Source organism: Microchirus variegatus (assembly GCF_963457635.1).
Source record: "Microchirus variegatus genome assembly, chromosome: 2".
NCBI lineage: Eukaryota > Metazoa > Chordata > Actinopteri > Pleuronectiformes > Soleidae > Microchirus > Microchirus variegatus.
The window spans coordinates 20917313-20935458 of record NC_139803.1 but is presented as its reverse complement, the minus strand read 5'-3'; the positions used below and the strand labels follow the sequence as shown (position 1 = coordinate 20935458).

General features: G+C 41.7%; 1 protein-coding gene across 1 annotated transcript in view; it reads right to left on the bottom strand.

The window, feature by feature from the left end:
- The window catches only part of pth3r (parathyroid hormone 3 receptor), a gene marked incomplete at both ends in the record, with an annotated part of 36816 nt that extends 20429 nt beyond the window's left edge, over positions 1–16387 (bottom strand). Inside the window, 2 exons of the mRNA XM_083905518.1 lie at positions 16121–16226; positions 16376–16387. Of these exons, the coding sequence (XP_083761644.1) occupies positions 16121–16226; positions 16376–16387 (118 nt within the window). The remainder of the gene's footprint in view (positions 1–16120; positions 16227–16375) is intronic.
- Between the last annotated feature and the right edge of the window lie 1759 nt (positions 16388–18146).

The window sequence follows — 18146 nt, the reverse complement described above, 5'->3', positions numbered from 1 at the left end:
AGAGAAAGCTTATCACCTGGGATAAGTCTGCCCTGTGGTACACAGCCCAAATCCCAGCGTTAAAGCTCAGTACACGGAGGTTAGAAAGAACGTGGCGTTCCACACATAATGACAGTCACTATGTCTTGTGGAAGAACAGTTTTGATATCTATAAAAAAGCTCTTAGACATGCAAGAACCTCTTATTACTCAGAGTTAATAGAGAAAAATAAGAGCAACCCCAGGTTCCTTTTCAGCACCGTAGCCAGGCTGACGGAGAGCCATGATACAACGAATCCATCGATCCCTCGATCGCTGAGTAGTAATGAATTGATAAAAATTTTTAACGATAAGATAGAAACAATCAGAGATAGAATTAACAACCAGTTTAGTACAGCGAGCCTAGACTTAATCGCAGCTCTAGCTTTACACGTACTAAATAATTTTACTCCTATAAGCCTCCCGGAGCTGACCTCACTGGTCTCCTCCTCTAGACTAACTACTGTCAGTTGGACCCTATACCAGCTAGACACCTTAGAGAGGCTCTACCACAAGTTGATAATATCTTACTAGATCAAATAAATATGTCTTGACTGAGCGGCTGCGTCCCAAAGGCCTTTAAGATGGCAGTAATTAAGCCATTAATTAAAAAGCCTTCTCTCGACAGCAGCATTCTGAGTAACTATAGACTGATCTCGAACCTCCCATTTATTTCAAAGATTTTAGAAATAGCTGTAGCCACCCAGTTGTGTGATCACCTGTGTAGCAATAATGTATTTGAAAAGTTCCAGTCTGGGTTTAGAACCCACCACAGTACAGAGACTGCACTACTTAGAGTAAAAGATGATATTCTTATGGCCTCTGAAAGAGGACTGGCTTCTATACTGGTCCTATTGGATCTCAGTGCAGCATTTGATACTATAGATCAGGGGTCACCAACCTTTTTGAGACAGAGAGCTACCTTAAGGGTAAAAAATAATATGGAGGGCTACCATATAATATTTTTTTGTTTGTTTACCATTTAAATGATTAATATTATGCATTCAACTGCATACACATTCATTCCAGTGCTTACTCCTAACGATTACCAGTTTTTATAAACAATATCAAAGATATTTTACTGAACGATCATACGGATACATGCAAGTGAGGTGAAGTGAAGTGAGCCCGCAGGCACCGTATTGGCTGCCTGCGGGCTACCAGGTGCCCGCGGGCACCACGTTGGTGACCCCTGCTATAGATCATGAGATCCTGCTACATAGACTAGAACAAGATGTTGGGATTAAAGGATCGGCACTTGGTTCAAGTCCTATTTATCGGACAGATTTCAGTTCGTTAGTGTAAACGAGGAATCCTCCATATTCGCTAAGGTTAACTATGGAGTTCCTCAGGGTTCCATGCTCGGGCCCTATTCTTTTTAAATTCTTTGTACATGCTGCCATTAGGCAACATTATCAGGAAGCACAACATAGATTTCCATTGTTATGCAGACGACACCCAGCTATATGTATCTGTGCGGCCTGACGACCCAAACCCATCAATTTAACTCCAGGATTGTCTCATAGACATACAGACGTGGATGACTCAGAACTTTCTGATGCTTAACACAGAAAAAACTGAGCAGTAACACTCCAGTCCCTTGCACTACAGTAAGGAACCAATGAGTCCTGTTTGAACAGGATTTATCACTGGATGAACACATCAAGCATATAGAGTTAGGCCCATAAATATTTGGACATCGACACAGTTCTCTTTATTTTTGAAATGGATTTGAAATGAAACGAACAAGATGCGCTTTAACTGCACACTTTCAGCTTTAATTTGAGGGCATTTACATCCAAATCAAGTGAACGGTGTAGGAATTACAACACTTTCTATATGTGCCTCCCACTTTTTAGGGGACCAAAAGTAATTGGACAATTGACTGAAAAGCTATTTCATGGACAATTGTGGGCTATTTCCTCATTATTTCATCTTCAATGACAAAGGTAAAGGTTCTGGAGTTGATTCCAGGAGTGACATTTGCATTTTGAATATGTTGCTGTTAACTTTCTATATGAGATCCAAGGAGCTGTCACTGTCAGTGAAGCAAGCCATCATTAGGCTGAAAAAGCAAAACAAACCCATCAGAGAAATAGCAAAAACATTAGGTGTGGCCAAATCAACTGTTTGGAACATTCTTAAAAAGAAAGAATGCACCGGTGAGCTCAGCAACACCAAAGGACCTAGAAGACCACAGAAAACCACTGTGGTGGATGACAGAAGAATTCTTTCCCAGGTGAAGAAAAAGCCCTTCACAACAGTTGGCCAGATCAAAAACACTCTCCAGGAGGTAGGTGTGTGTGTTTCAAAGTCAACAATCAAAAGAAGACTTCACCAGAGTGAATACAGAGAGTTCACCACAAGATGGAAACCATTGGTGAGCCTCAAAAACAGGAATACGAGATTAGAATTTGCCGTTATAATTCTGGAAGAACATCCTATGGACAGATGAGACAAAGATCAACTTGTACCACAGTGATGGGAAGAGAAGAGTGTGGAGAAGGAAAGGAACTGCTCATGATCCACAACATACCACCTCATCAGTGAAGCATGTGGTGGTAGTGTCATGGTGTGGACATGTATGGCTGCTAATGGAACTGGTTCCCTTGTGTTTATTGATGATGTAACTGCTGACAAAAGCAGAAGGATGAATTCTGAAGTGTTTCCAACAATATTATCTGCTCATATTCAGCCAAATGCTTCAGAACTCATTGGACGGAGCTTCACAGTGCAGATGGACAATGACCCAAATCATACTGCAAAAGCAACCAAAGAGTTTTTTAAGGCAAATATGGAATGTTATCAGTCAATCACCTGACCTGAATCTGATTGAGCATGCATTTCACTTGTTGAAGACCAAACTGAAGGGAAAATGCCCCAAGAACAAGCAGGAACTGAAGACCGTGTCAGTAGAGGCCTCACAGAGCATCACCAGGGATGAAACCCAGTGTCTGTTGATGTCTGTGCCTTCCAGACTTCAGGCTGGAATTGACTGCAAAGGATTTGTAACCAAGTATTAAACAATGAAAATTTAATTTATGATTGTTTAGTTTGTCCAATTACTTTTGGTCCCCTAAAAAGTGGGAGGCACATATAGAAAGTGTTGTAATTCCTACACCGTTCACTTGAGTTGGATGTAAATGCCCTCAAATTAAAGCTGAAAGTGAGCAGTTAAAGCAAATCTTGTTCGTTTCATTTCAAATCCATTGTAGTGGTGTGTAGAGCCAAAATAAAGAGAACTGTGTCGATGTCCAAATATTTATGGGCCTAACTGTATGTAGAACAGCCTTTTACCACCTCCGCAACATTAAGACAATCAGACATATTATATCGCGACAAGACTCTGAGAAACTAATCCACGCCTTTATAACCTCTAGGCTGGATTACTGTAACTCCTTATTGTCAGGATGTCCTAGTAAGTCCCTGAGAAGCCTTCAACTTGTCCAGAAGGCAGCAGCACGTATACTGACTGGAACCAGACGACGTGATCATATAACTCCTGTCTTGGCTTCTCTTCACTGGCTCCCAGTGAAAAGTAGAATAGATTTTAAAATACTTCTACTCACATACAAGGCCCTGAATAATCAGGCACCTTCTTATATTTGTGACTTAATCACTTCATATCAACCGAATAGACCGCTCCAGTCCCAGAACTCAGGTCTACTGGTTATTCCGAAAATAAATAGAAGTAGAATCGGTGGTAGAACATTTAGCTACCAGGCTCTGTCCGTCCAGGGAGTGGATCCCTCACCTGTGGTTCTCCCTAAGGTTTCTACCTTTTTTCCCTGTTACAAGGGTTTTTTCCCTGGTAGTTTTTCCTTACCCTGGTCAAAGGTCTAAGGACAGAGGATGTTACCAACTCTGTGAAGTCCCGTGAGACAAATTATGTTTTGTAAACTGTGGGCTATACAAATAAAGATTGATTGATTGATTGATTGATTGATTGATAGGTTGGTACACTTTCCATGTCAGGTGGAACACTAATGTAAACCAATGTAAAACTAGAAAAAAAATAATTTTATCATACAACTCTTTGTTTTTTTAAAAGGTGTTCTGTGCGAACTTCATGACAAGAGTAGAAAATAATGCTTGCATCCAAACAGAAGCTGTTTAATTTGAGTTTAGTTGCAATTGTCAGGTGGCACAACTGTTAATCAGGTGGCACAACTGCAAAGAATGTCACTATATAATGCAATTCAAAGCTCTAAGGTTATCCATGACACTTCTAGAATGTTTATTAGTTTTGAATGGAAAGATATTACACACTACAAATCATTTTGCATGATAATTTGTACATTTTAGATGCCATTATCACTATCAAAATTAGCATGACGCAGATTAAGTATTAACAATGATCCAACTGACAACTTTGATTACGAACTACGCATGCTCCATGGACTTAGTCATAACATCTAGCACATATAGTTTCACCTGCTGGAAACTTCTACAACAGTTATTATTATTATTACAACAGGGTTTCCCCCAGTGCATTATAAGCCTGGTCGGCAGGGTTTACTTGCCCTCCACCAGGCTAAGAGTTGTTGTTGTTTAATTTAAATTTTAAATACATTTTTTTATACACCACAAATTTTTCTAAACCGGGGATCAAGGCCGCTGCGCCCCCATGTAATCGGCGAGCGCTCCCTTGTCCATGTGCTGACTGAAACTCAAGTCACACCATCAAATATGTCATTATTACAGTTACATTGTTCTTGTCAATAAAGATGTTATATTTAGGGATGCACTGTCAGCGAGTTCACTGTGGAACAGCACATATTAAATGCTGGAATGTCTCTTTGCGCTAAAGCGAAACTTGGCTGCATACGGAGCAGATTATGAACTCCCTGCGACATTGACTTCTCACTAGAGAACATTCTCTCTCTCTGAGCAGTTAACTTAAGAGATCAGCTCATCTGATGCATCTGTTATTCCATTAATTGCAGCGCTAAAGCGTCTTCTACACAAAGATTGAGAACATGGAGTGAATACAATGAAAAGTGAGCTCTGCTCTTTAAGAGTCTGTCACCACGTTTTATTAACATCTACCCAGATCCCCTGCACTTCATCGTGACTGTACTCGATCCTCATCATAAAGATGTAATGTTATGTGTTACGTGTTTTTAATGGGTTAGGGTTAGGTTTAACTGAAATCTAAAACACGTTACTATTTGAAATGAAAATGCATTTTTTTCAGCATATTTCATGTCTTAACTAATGTGATCAGGTGGTGCAACCAATATTTGTCAAGTGGTGCAACCAATTTAAACCAATAAATGATACTTCAAAGTGACCAAAGAGTTTATAAATGTAATGTGTGTAGTTATTATACTGAATATATGATTTTGTGTATTTGTGTGATTTTTTTCCTGTCTTTAAATTGAATGTTAAGGATGCTTAAAACCTGACTTCAGAGACCAAAAATCTAAAATTATTGTAAAAAAAAAAAACCCACAATGATAAAAAAAATAATGTTTATCTAGTGTAGACACCTTAAGGTATAGTTGCCAAATAATTCATTTTAAAATAAATATTAGGAATGTATATATTTTTTTAATAGTAGTTGGTTCTGCCACCTGACATTTTTTTTGTTGTGAAGTTAAAGATACTGTTAAAAAATTAGTTAAAACAGTTATAATAGTTATTCAATACATGAGAAATGTTCAAACACATTGTTCTGGACTCAAAAATATGCATTACATCCATTTTGAAAATACTTTTAAAAAATACCTCTTTAGAAGCTTTATTTGTCATTGACCCAAGTTGAATCACAACATGGTGGTTCAACAACCATGTACAGTGACTTCAGATAATGTGTTTTGTCCTCTGATTTACTGTAAGCCAACTTATAACACAACATGGTGTCAGAAGTGTGTTAGCGGACTTTGGAGTTGTTTTGAAGGACCTGGGGAAGACGATTTTTGTAGTCATAGTGCTACAACGGCTGGAGCTAACGTGCTAGCACGAGTGGAGTTGCTAGCATGGAGTGCTACCAGATTCCCCCACCATCGAAGTTTGATGTCTCAAAACCGGAGGAATGGCCCAAGTGGAGGAAAAGGTTTGAACGCTACCGGATAGCATCGGGGCTAGACAGACAGCCAGCCGGAAACCAGGTAAACGCCTTATTATACACTATGGGAGAAGATGCCGAAGATATAGTAACGTCACTTCGACTCACAGATGAGGAGTATGACGCTGTGATGGAGCGGCTTGAAGGCTACTTTGTGGTGAGGAGGAACGTGATTTTCGAGAGAGAAAAATTTAACATCAGACAACAGGAAGAGAAGGAGACTGTTGATAGTTTTATCACGGCGCTTCATTGTTTAGCTGAGCACTGTGGCTATGGTGCCTTACATAATGAGTTGATCCGTGATAGACTCGTTGTAGGACTGCGTGACAAAAAACTATCAGAGCAGCTTCAAATGGACGCAGAGCTCACTCTCGAGAGGGCTGTTACTCGTGCACGTCAGAGTGAGAGTGAAAAAACAGCAAGAGATAATGAAAAGTAACTTCAAACTTCTACCGCTCTTCCATAGAGAGCCTGTTGCTGTACTGCATCACAGTGTGGTACGCCAGCTGCACTGAAGCAGACAGGAAGGGTCTTCAGAGAGTCATCAACGCAGCACAGAGGATCATCGGCTGCACTCTCCCCTCCCTAAAGGACATTTACCACTCTCGCTGCCTGAACAGAGCGAGGAACATTGTTAAGGACAGTTCCCACCCCGGCTTTCATCTGTTCGACATGCTGCCCTCTGGCAGACGCTACAGGTGTGTCCGAGCTCGGACAAATAGACTTAAGGACAGCTTCTTCCCCAGAGCCATAACCACACTGAACATGGACATGCACTGACCATCCTACCTCTACCACATACTCTCACACATTCTGGCATGTGCAATACTCTACATTTCATGCTGAAATGCTTATTTATTTAATAATTTACTCCACACTATGCAATACTTATATACTGTGCACTACTTATATTGTATATACAGATTTTTATCCTGGTTAAATTACATTCCAAACTGTGCAATATCTATATTTTTAAATGGTACCCTGCTAAAATCACTTTCATACTGTGTAAATGTTTATATTTCTATTTTTATATACTGCAAAATTACATTTCACTCTGTGATATTTATATTCTATATGCTGCTAAAATCATATCTCACACTGTGATATTTATATGGAAATATGGAAGTCTTATTTATTATTTTTTATACCCTGCTATGGGTCACGTCTCATAGAAATGCACTTTTTATATTTAAACCCTGCTACAGACCTGCTATTTCATATTGTGCAATAAGAATTTGATGGCTGTTTATCCTTTTAATGTAGTACGCTGCAACTGAAAACCCACCTCACGTTAACTAGGGTCACTTTTTCTTTTTAATGTCCTTGACCCATACTCTGGTTGTTGTTGTTGTTGTTGTTATTGTTCTTCGTTGTTAGCTGTATGCACTTTCAAGGTGAAGTCAAGTAAATCTCATTGTACAACTTGTATAATGACAATAAAGGCATTCTATTCTATTCTATTCTTTTCAAACCGGACTCGAGCGTAAATGTAGACAGTGTTCGCCTCCAACAGACAAGCTATGCTAAAAGCAAAGGGAAAATGCAATGGCAAACAAAAGATAAACTACGTGCATCAAAGCAGCAACAGGACAGAGGGAACGCTTGCAGGAGGTGCGGGAGAGCGTCAGGGCACAGTAGTGCACAGCAATGCCCAGCTCGCGAGGATACCTGCAACAGCTGCCATAGGCGAGGGCATTGGGCCAGAGCATGCTTGAACAGTGGGGTTGGAGAAATAGAAGCGACAATAGAAAGTAATTCCGACGAAGAGGTGGCGTTTTTAGGGGTAGTGAACCTAAAAGACTCAGACTGTGGGTGGGTGACAGATGTAAAAATAGGCGAGCATGACACACAACTGAAGATAGACACAGGGGCAGACGTAACCGTCCTCCCTGAATCAGAGTACAACGCCTGCAAAGACTTCCCACCACTGCAGATGTCTGACAAAGTTTTATATGGGGCTGGAATCATGGCTGTATAATATGAACTGGATAGAGCTCCGCCCCCTCTGCCTTGAAGACAATTTTTGCATGGTGGCCACTGTGGGTACTGCAACAAAAAATCCCATGGAGCCCAAAAAGCAATTTTCCCATTGACCGCAATAGTAAAAGAGACGCCTGTAAAAGTGTCCACAGGACACCTCGAGACATGGACATGGGCTTTTATAAATCTTTATATTATGTATTTTTAATTCATGGAGTTTCATGTTTGAAAAACATTCCTAAAGGCCATAAAAAGCCCAGACAAATCGTATTTCTCCGAGTGACGTCACAGCTGTGTACGAGCACAGCAAAGCGCGGTCATGTGGCGTCTCGGGAACAGCGCTGCTGTCAGTGAACCGTACGATATGAAAACTTCATGAGAAATGTGAATAAATGAAGACAATGAGGGGTTTTCCGTTTACATTTTTAAAATATTATGACAAAGTAGGTTTTAGTAGTTTATTTGGCGCTCATTAACATTTATTTTCAAACGTATTATCGATGTATTAACGAGCTGCTTTGTGGATTCATTGAGGAGAGCAGACTGACATGCTCACTTTATCACTGTGTTCAGTCCCGGACATCGTGACACTGATGACGGTGTGGACTGTGGAGCTGTGACCGTGTGATGCACTGAGACCTGCGGTCACTTCACCACTGATTCCCGGGGAGGATGTTTGTCTTATCGTCACTATCGGTTCATAAAGTTACTGTCAAATGTGATGAATACGCGAATTATAGTTGCATACAAACGTGTTGAGTGAAATAATCGGGAGTTATAAACCTACTTTAACACGTTGTTATTGTTCATAATAATAATTATATAAGTATATAAGGGAAATCAGACAAAAACAACACGATTCCTGTAACACATAAAGTAATAGTCACGGTCCTAACCCAAATAAACCATTTTTATTGATCGTTTTAATCTTTAACTCCGTCATTGTACTTTTCAGCTTCACTATATTCACTTCGCTATCGTTGGTTTTGCATTTATTTACAAATCCATGGTTTAAAGCCGAAGTTAACGTGACGCCAGTATTCATGAAATCCGCTAGCGCACGTCATTAGCAATACTCCCATCATGCCTTTCACTGTTCATGTACGCGCCGAGCAAGTCGATAACGCGGACGGCTCGTTCACATAGCCGAGAGGAATGATGGTAGGGACACTACTGCGCATGCTCTATGGGCCCCATAACCCAGAAATAAACGCGGAAGTCAAAAACTTATTTGGCATATGCGCTGGGTGAGCAGCTTCATAGGAATGAACGGAAGCGAAGGGGCGGTGCTCTATCCAGTTCATATTATACATCCATGGCTGGAATGAACCGACTTCCTGTTAAAGGGAAATTCACGGTGACACTGAAGAGCATAAGCTTGAATAACACAAGTGAGCAGGATGTGTTCGTTGTGTCGGGGCTGAAATCAGGATTACTTGGCCGCACCGCAAGTGTTGCACTGGGACTTGTGGCCAGAGTAGCTGGCATTCATAGTGCCACCAGTCCAGAAAATGTGAAGGAACAGTTTCCTAAGTTATTCAGCGGTTTAGGAAAATTAAGTGGCGAGTACAAGATCAAGCTGAATCCAGATACAATCCCATACTCGTTGTCAACTCCAAGACGTATACCACTGCCTCTCATGCCCAATGTGAAAAAGGAACTGAAACGCATGGAAACTCTCGGAGTGATCTCAAGAGTTGAACAGCCTACTGATTGGTGTGCTGGTATGGTGCCGGTCCCAAAATCAAATAACGAGGTTCGTATCTGTGTGGACTTAACAAAATTAAATCAGTCCGTGAAATGAGAAAAACACATGCTGCCATCAGTTGAGTATACTCTAGGACAGCTTGAGAATGCCAAAGTGTTCTCAAAGTTAGATGCAAACTCAGGATTCTGGCAGGTCCCTCTTTCTGAAGACTCTAGATTGCTTACCACATTCATCACGCCGTTTGGACTGTACTGTTTTAACCGCTTATGCTTTGGAATTTCATCAGCACCAGAGCATTTTCAGCGAAGAATGTCTATGATACTGGAGGGCTTGGAGGGAGTGCTGTGTCAGATGGATGATGTACTAGTCTATGCTGAATCACAGTCCACCCATGTAGCTTGCCTCTGGAAAGTCCTGGGGCCTCATGTACAAAGACTTGCATGGATTTCCTACTAAATCTTGGCGTACGCCAAAACCCAGAAACTGTCGTACGCACAAATAAATTCAGATGTATCAAAGTGTGCGTACGCATGGATCCAAGCACATTTCCTTTGTACATCCCAAATCAACGTGGAATTGAGCGCGCATGCAGAGGTGCAAAACTCCTCCCTGTCCACGCCCCATTTATATATGCAAATCAATTTAAATAGAACCTGCGATTCACCTCTTTGATCAAATAACGCACTGAACAAAGGAGAGTAAAGGAATTTTACACAGTCTGAGCAAGAGATTCTAGTGAATGAATGAAATGCGCAGGAAGATTTTGTTTGGTACACTGTCAACAGGGATAAATATGACAAAAAAGACGTGAGTGGGAGCGTGTGTGTGAGTCTGTAAATGCCCTGGGATCCGAGCAGCACGCTCGCGCACACACACACACACACACACACACACACACACACACACACACACACACACACACACACATATTATATAAAAAAATGGTCAGATCTCAAGGTGGAGGTGAAGCAGAGGGTTTCTGCTCACCGCCGAAGCGAAGTGACCGCAACAGGTCATACAATTATCTGCTCACACATCGCTCGTGCGTAAAGATGGCAGGATATTAAACACTTTGACTCATGTTTAATTTTTTAAATTATTTCTCACTATTAATGAATGCAGAAGTGCGCCGCGGCTGACATTTCCAACTTTACACCTGCTTTTACTGACGATCAGGGGCTTGTTAGAAAGCTCTGTAGCTCTAATTTCACCAGCAGAAAATAAAGAAAGCCAAAAACATATTATTTGAATGCGCACATGCCCAAATGTGCATGGCGCTGGTTTACATACGGGACAATTAAAATAAACTATTATAAACTATTTACTCACCCATCGCGCACTGTTCCAGCCTCCAGCCTGTTCCCAACCATGCTGTTAGTCATAATGAATGAGTCGTGCGTTGAACCAGACCACCTTGCCACGATGTTAGTTAGCTGCATTTGCGCATCACATATGATTTGAACATTGATGGAATGAAAATGTTTCCTATTAACGTAAACAAATTCATCCTGTGATTGTGCTTTCAGAGCAATGTGTGCGCAGTCATTAGCTCCGATTACATGAGGGAAACCGGCTCTCGCTGAAAATTGCGCTTTAGTGTTGGCCTGTTTAATAGCATTGTATGGGAGTTTGATGAACCAGGATGACATTCGGATGATTCCGTCCCACACAGCTGGCATGGCTCGGCTCAGGGTTGACTGGCACACTCCTGACCGAAATCGGCTTATGAGCCAATTGTCATCGTTTGCAAGTAAATACTCGCGTTCCCTAAATACTCGCTCATGTCGGATTGCACCATTTGCAAGGTGTTCATTGTTCATAAGTGTGTCTCTGATGTGCACATCACTCTGATTCACATTATTTAAAGTTTCCCAGCATCACCACTAAGTGTCGCCAAAGGAACAATAGCTGGAGAAACAGGCGTACGCCAGCCATGAAGTTGGCATGGGCACCGCACATTTCCACGGTCATTTCACGTTTCATACATCTGAACGTGAGCATGGAAAAGGACGTACGCCACGTTTTTGTGCGTACGCAACCTTTGTACATGAGGCCCCTGAAGAGACTAGAAGAGAATGGCGTGACATTGAAAACAGAAAAATGTGAGTTCTCAAGAAGGTCAGTTAAGTTCTTGGGTTAAGTCATCGATGCTCCGGGCGCCAGAGTGGAGCCGAGAGACGTCAGCGTGGTGAGGCGTTTCCTTGGTATGGTGAACCACCTCGGGAAATACATTCCTCAGCTGGCTGAGAAGACAGCCATTGCGAGCTCTTCTTAGAGAGAAAAATATGTGGACATGGGGACAACCCCAGCAACAGGCGTTTGACAGCATTAAAGAAGAGCTCAGCAGCCCACCTGTCATGGCACTGTATGACAGACATGCACACACAGTTGTGTCGGCAGACTCATCCTCATACGCCTTAGGAGCTGTCTTACTACAGAAACAAGAGCACACTCTGAAACCAGTAGCATATGCTTGAAAAAGAAGCCCTAGCGGTTACTTGGGCATGTGAACGCTTTTCGGACTTCCTGGTCGGCATAGACTTCCACATTGAAACAGACCACAAACCACTTGTCTCGCTGCTAGGTTTGAAAGACTTGGATGAACTTCCCCCACGAATCCAGAGACTGCGCATGAGAATGATGCGATACCGTTACACAATTGCGCACGTGCCTGGGAAACTCATAGCCACGGCAGACGTCCTGTCGAGAGCCCCCCAGAAAGGAGAGCCTGATACTCACCTGGAAACACAGCTGAACCTGTATGTCAACATGATCCTCGCTGGCTTGCCAGCCACAGAGTCCAGACTACGGGAGATAAAAGAACATCAAGATAGAGACGAGGTAATACAGGAAGTGAAAAAGTACTGCCGAGAAGGGTGGCCTGAAAGATTTAGAATAGGGGGGAGAATCCGTTTGTATGCGCCATTTGCAGGAGTGCTTACAGTGGTGAATGGCCTATTATTGAGGAATAGGAGGCTGGTTATACCCAAAACATTACAGGCTGACATGATGGAAAGACTGCATGCAGGCCATCTTAGCATAGTGAAGTGCAGGGACCGAGCAAAACAGTCAGTCTGGTGGCCAGGTTTAAGTACCCAGCTGAAGAACCTGGTAGAAAGATGCGACACGTGCGAGGGACAGAGTCCATCATATGGAGCCACTGATGCCTTCGGACATCCCGTAGAGACCATGGGAGGTCGTAAGAGCCGATCTTTTTGAACGGAACCAGCATCAATACCTCCTTGTAGTGGATTATCTATCCCGGTACATTGAGATAGCGAAACTGTCCAGCTCTACTTCAGCAGCAGTGATCGAGCATCTCAAGTCGATGTTTGCCAGACATGGGATCCCCTCAACAGTAAGATCAGACAACGGTCCCCAATTTTCCTCCGATCTTTTTTGTCAGTTTGCAAAAGACTGGTCGTTTAATCACGTAACATCGAGCCCGAGATTTCCCCAAAGTAACGGGGAAGCTGAACGAGCAGTGAGAACCATTAAGCACATGCTGGAGAAAGATTCTGACCCATATCTAGCACTCATGATCTATAGAGCCACCCCACTATCCAATGGTCATCGTCCAGCTGAACTGCTGATGGGCAGACGCCTGAGAACAACACTGCCCGTTGTAACCATCGTCTCTCCGACCCAGATGGACTAACCTGCACCAACTGAGACAAAAGGAGCAAGAAAACTAAAGAAAGCAGCAACGCGATTTCAACAGACGACACAGGGCTTATCATCTGCCGCTGCTCAACATGGGCGATCATGTCTGGGTGTCAGACACCAAGGAAAAAGGGACAGTACTGAAAACTGCCCTCACACCAAGGTCTTACCTTGTGGAGAACCCCAGCGGAATTCTTCGCCACAATCGGCGGTTTCTCTCCAATACACTTGTGGCGCCAGGGGTCCAGGGGCCCAGCAGTCCTGTTCAGAAAATGTACCCGGCAAGAGAGAGGCGGGCACCTGAGTACCTGAGACTATGATACTAGTTAAATACTGAGGGGCACAAGGAGCAGAATAATCCCCTCAGTCAGTTGAAGGTCTGAGCAGTCGACCTCGCCTTCATAGTTAGTATGGTTACGTGGTAAAAATATTTATAATGTGTTACAAGTTAAGTTAAATGCAAAGTGCCCAGATTCATGTGAAATAATGTGTTCAGACCAGGGGTAATATATCTAGTATATTTTCTGTTGGGAATTATTAGTTGTAGAGAAAGACATGTTGACACTTAGAATCATTTCTGTTGAGTATTGTTAGTTATAAGGACAAGAAAAAAAAAACTTGTTGATACTTCAGTAGTAATGGTTATTACAGAACTAAGAAAAGGGGATGTTATGTTATGTTATGCTGCCCCCTACTGGGGGGGAGTCTACTGAGTTGTATCCGGTGTTGACTACACATTTTGAGTAAAGCTCTAATGCTATACAGCCATTCGGTGTCCTCTCAAAACCGAACTCCAAAAGTCACAGTTGGAACGATTTTGGCTTTAAACAAGGCACAGATGGTAAAGAAATAGACGACTGCCGTCCACTGTACAGGCGCTGCCACCAAGCTATAGGATCCAAAGGAGGGAACACCTCCAGCCTCATAAAACACCTGCAGTGTCAAATACCAGCTTCGTATGCCCTGTCTGCCCCTGTTTATTTTATCATTGGCTAATATGGCTATATGCTCCGTGTACAGGCTGAAGAATGAAGAGTTAAAGGATGTCAGAGTATAAAGCACATAGGAAATGCATAAAAATATAGTTTTTTTTTGTTTTTGTTTTCTACAGGGAATCAGTTCCTATTTATAGTATTTTGTCCTCTATGGTTTATTATGTTGGAGAAGAGATCATTGTCAAATAGATTTTTTTTAAAGACAGTGGATTTGTTATCTAAAGTTGATTATTTATATTAGTTAAACATAAATTAATGTGCAAAGGAAACTGAATGATTATTTATTTAATTTAAATCATATACACTTCATTTATTTGTTTTTTTAATTGCTGATATGCTTTTTTTCATGTACTCTTGTTGACCCAGTTTTGAACTAAAGCCATTCAGTATAATTCTTACTTCACCAATATTATGTTTATAATGCTCAAAACAACATTATAAGTAATTAATAAGCATTTATAACTTGTACAAATACATAATAATAATAATAATAATTATAAAAAAAAAAGTCAGTGGTATCATGATACTACCCGGAACCGTGATACTTTGTCTGGTATCGTACCGTGGTTACTCATTATGGTATCGTGACAACTCTACTATAGTCAAGATCCAGATTTCGACTAAACATACAATGGGCCTATGTAAGTAATGGCGCTTTTCCATCATACAGTTATAGCACTACTTGCCTCTCAACTCAACTCTACTTGGTTGGGTACGTCATTTTATATAAACACACAAACTTGACTTGTAAAGCAATTGTTGTGGGTATAACTGAATCATTAGAATCAGTTGATTAAAAAGATGTGTTCACAGTAATTCAGTAATTCCTGCAATGACCTCAGTAATAGTAGTAATTAGTATAATACTAAGTTTATCTGGATCACCACCAAAATCTTAACATTTCTACAAGGGGCCATAATAGGGCTGGGCGATTATGGCAAAAATAATAATCACAATTATTTTGATTGATATTGAAATCACGATGAATAAACACGATTATTCATTGATTTCAAAACTTGAGTATTTATTGAACCAACAAAACTCAAATTTAAATATAACTTGAAAGAACAGTCAGAAATAAATTAGTAACACGTAAACAAGTAAAATAATAATAGTAAATTAAAATAATGATAGCAATAAAAACAATACATCACTAATAACACAGGATCAAATCAAAACAGAACTTTAAGGGATTGAAATTAAGTTGGTCGTGTTGCCTTCAGGAGCAGACATGACAGCGCGAGAAACTTTGCAAACAATTTCGTTTGCTCAATGTCCGTCACATTGAAGCCAAAATGTTTCCAGATAACTCATATTTTCCTACCTTTGTTACCTTTCTGCCGTGTTTTCAATCGCTCGCTCCTCATATTATTGATACAAGTCACACGCTTGCTGCAGCTGCACTTAACACTGGTGCATTCAAGGTGTTTTTATAGCATAGGAATTTACATACACGGCGCGCCGTGCGCCGCATTAATCGATTTTCTTCGATTATAATGTTTTTATGATCGTGAGAAGCTAGAATCGAAATCACGATTAAAATTCGATTAATCGCCCAGCCCAAGGCCATAACCCACATCCCCTGAAAATGTCATTAAAATCTGTCCTTTACTTCATGAGTTCATGGAGAGACTTGGTCAAATACAAAACCTCTACATACCATCATCTGATGTAGTCCCCAAACCTCTGAGCAGGGACATCTGGGCCTCGATGTTCCTTTCACACCTGGCATGAGCACCAATCAAAACATTGATCTGCTCTTCTCGTGTGATAACATCATCGGAGTCTATCTGTAAAAGGCAGAGTTGTCAATGGGTCAAATATTCAAGGAAAAGAGAATATGTGCCATTCAAAGTTCAAGTGATACTCAACACATGCCTGTCACAGACCAGGTGTGAACAGTTAGTGCTATCCTGCTGTGGATAGTATCTGTTCATACCTGGTCAATCATGTTCCAGCTGAGAAGTCAGAAACAGAAACATATCTCAGGCTAGCCTTTGTTAGCAATACCAGTTGATGACAATGCTCTACATAGGATTTTGCACACACAAACATCGTAGCCTGTAATTGCTCGGCCATACTAGACGGAGCACAAGAAGAAAGTTAAGATGACATTAATTTATTTTTCTCTGTAGGAACTTCTACTATTGACTACTACTACTACCAACTGTACAATCTGGGGTCTGGAGACTGAAAATGTGCTGGGAAGGATCACCTTATGTGTCTGGTCTCATCAAGACACAACTGGATTGCCCATGACAGAGGTAAAAGTTAAGACCTTCCAGGATTATATATTGTAATAGTAGACAGCAACACATCCATCTTCCACAGTGTAATGTTGCATTCCATTTACATCAGAACTCGGAAGAACTAGTTCACCAGTCCACAAGTTCACCACGTCCCAGTTGAGAAATTGGAAAAAATCCTGGATGCAAATATATCTTGGGCTAGCCACTGTGAGCCATTGTTAGCAATACCAGTCCATAACAACGCTCTATGGCATTTTTGGGCACACAGTGAAGCAACGTGTCTCCATTTAAAAATTATCAGTACTACAGTGCCCTCTTATAGTATTGGAACAGTGAGACCACCTTTATTTTTGCCATAGACAGAAAACATTTGGGTTTGACATCAAAAGATGAATATGAGCCAAAAATGCATTTCAGCTTTTACTACCAGGTATTTACATCTGGATCTGATACACAAAAGACGTTGCAAGTTGCAAATCCTTTGATTTCAATAACTGCATCAAGCCTGTGACCCATTGACATCACCAAACTTTTGCATTCTTCTGCTGTGATGCTTCTTCCAGGCTTTCACAAAAACTAGCTATACTCGCTCCCTAATCACAGGAGGAGGAGGGCCCTGAACAGCAAAACAATCATAATTAAAGGGGGACCTCGTATCCGCCGGCACTACCGCCAGGCCAGGTAAGCCACCAGCAGGCCGGGTAAGTCCTGGATTCTGTGCGGACATGTTCAGGACGGATCCCTGGTCTCACATGTCAAGTCTGGAGCTGATCGGTCAATGTACGGCGCAGGGCACTTCCGGTTTCGGGTGACCTACTTCCTGTGTGAATGCAGACGTATTCAGGATGGGGCCTTGGTCTAACCTATCAAGTTTCGAGGCAATCGGTCAATATATGGGTGAGTTACAGGGCACTTCCGGTTTCGGGTGACCTACTTCCTGTGTGCAGGTGATGTCTTGCAGACATGTTCAGGACGGATCCCTGGTCTCACATGTCAAGTTTGGAGCTGATCGGTCAATGTACGGCGAAATCACAGGGCACTTCCGGTTTCGGGTGACCTACTTCCTGTGTGAATGCAGACGTATTCAGGACGGGGCCTTGGTCTAACCTATCAAGTTTCGAGGCAATCGGTCAATATATGGGTGAGTTACAGGGCACTTCCGGTTTCGGGTGACCTACTTCCTGTGTGCAGGTGATGTCTTGTAGACATGTTAAGGACGGGTCCCTGGACTCACATATTAAGTTTCAGGTCTCTACGTTAAAGTATGAAGACAATGTGATGTTCTAAAGTGGGCTGCATTCTGTTTTCCACCGTTTCCCCATTCATGTCTATGTGAAACTCGCTAGCAGTTTTTGGGGATTTTTGTTGCCATGGTTACTCGAAACGCTTAGAAAAGACATAGCCAGCTATTCCCGATCAAACTTATCAAACGCTCGTTTTGATATAGGATGTGTGGGGCTT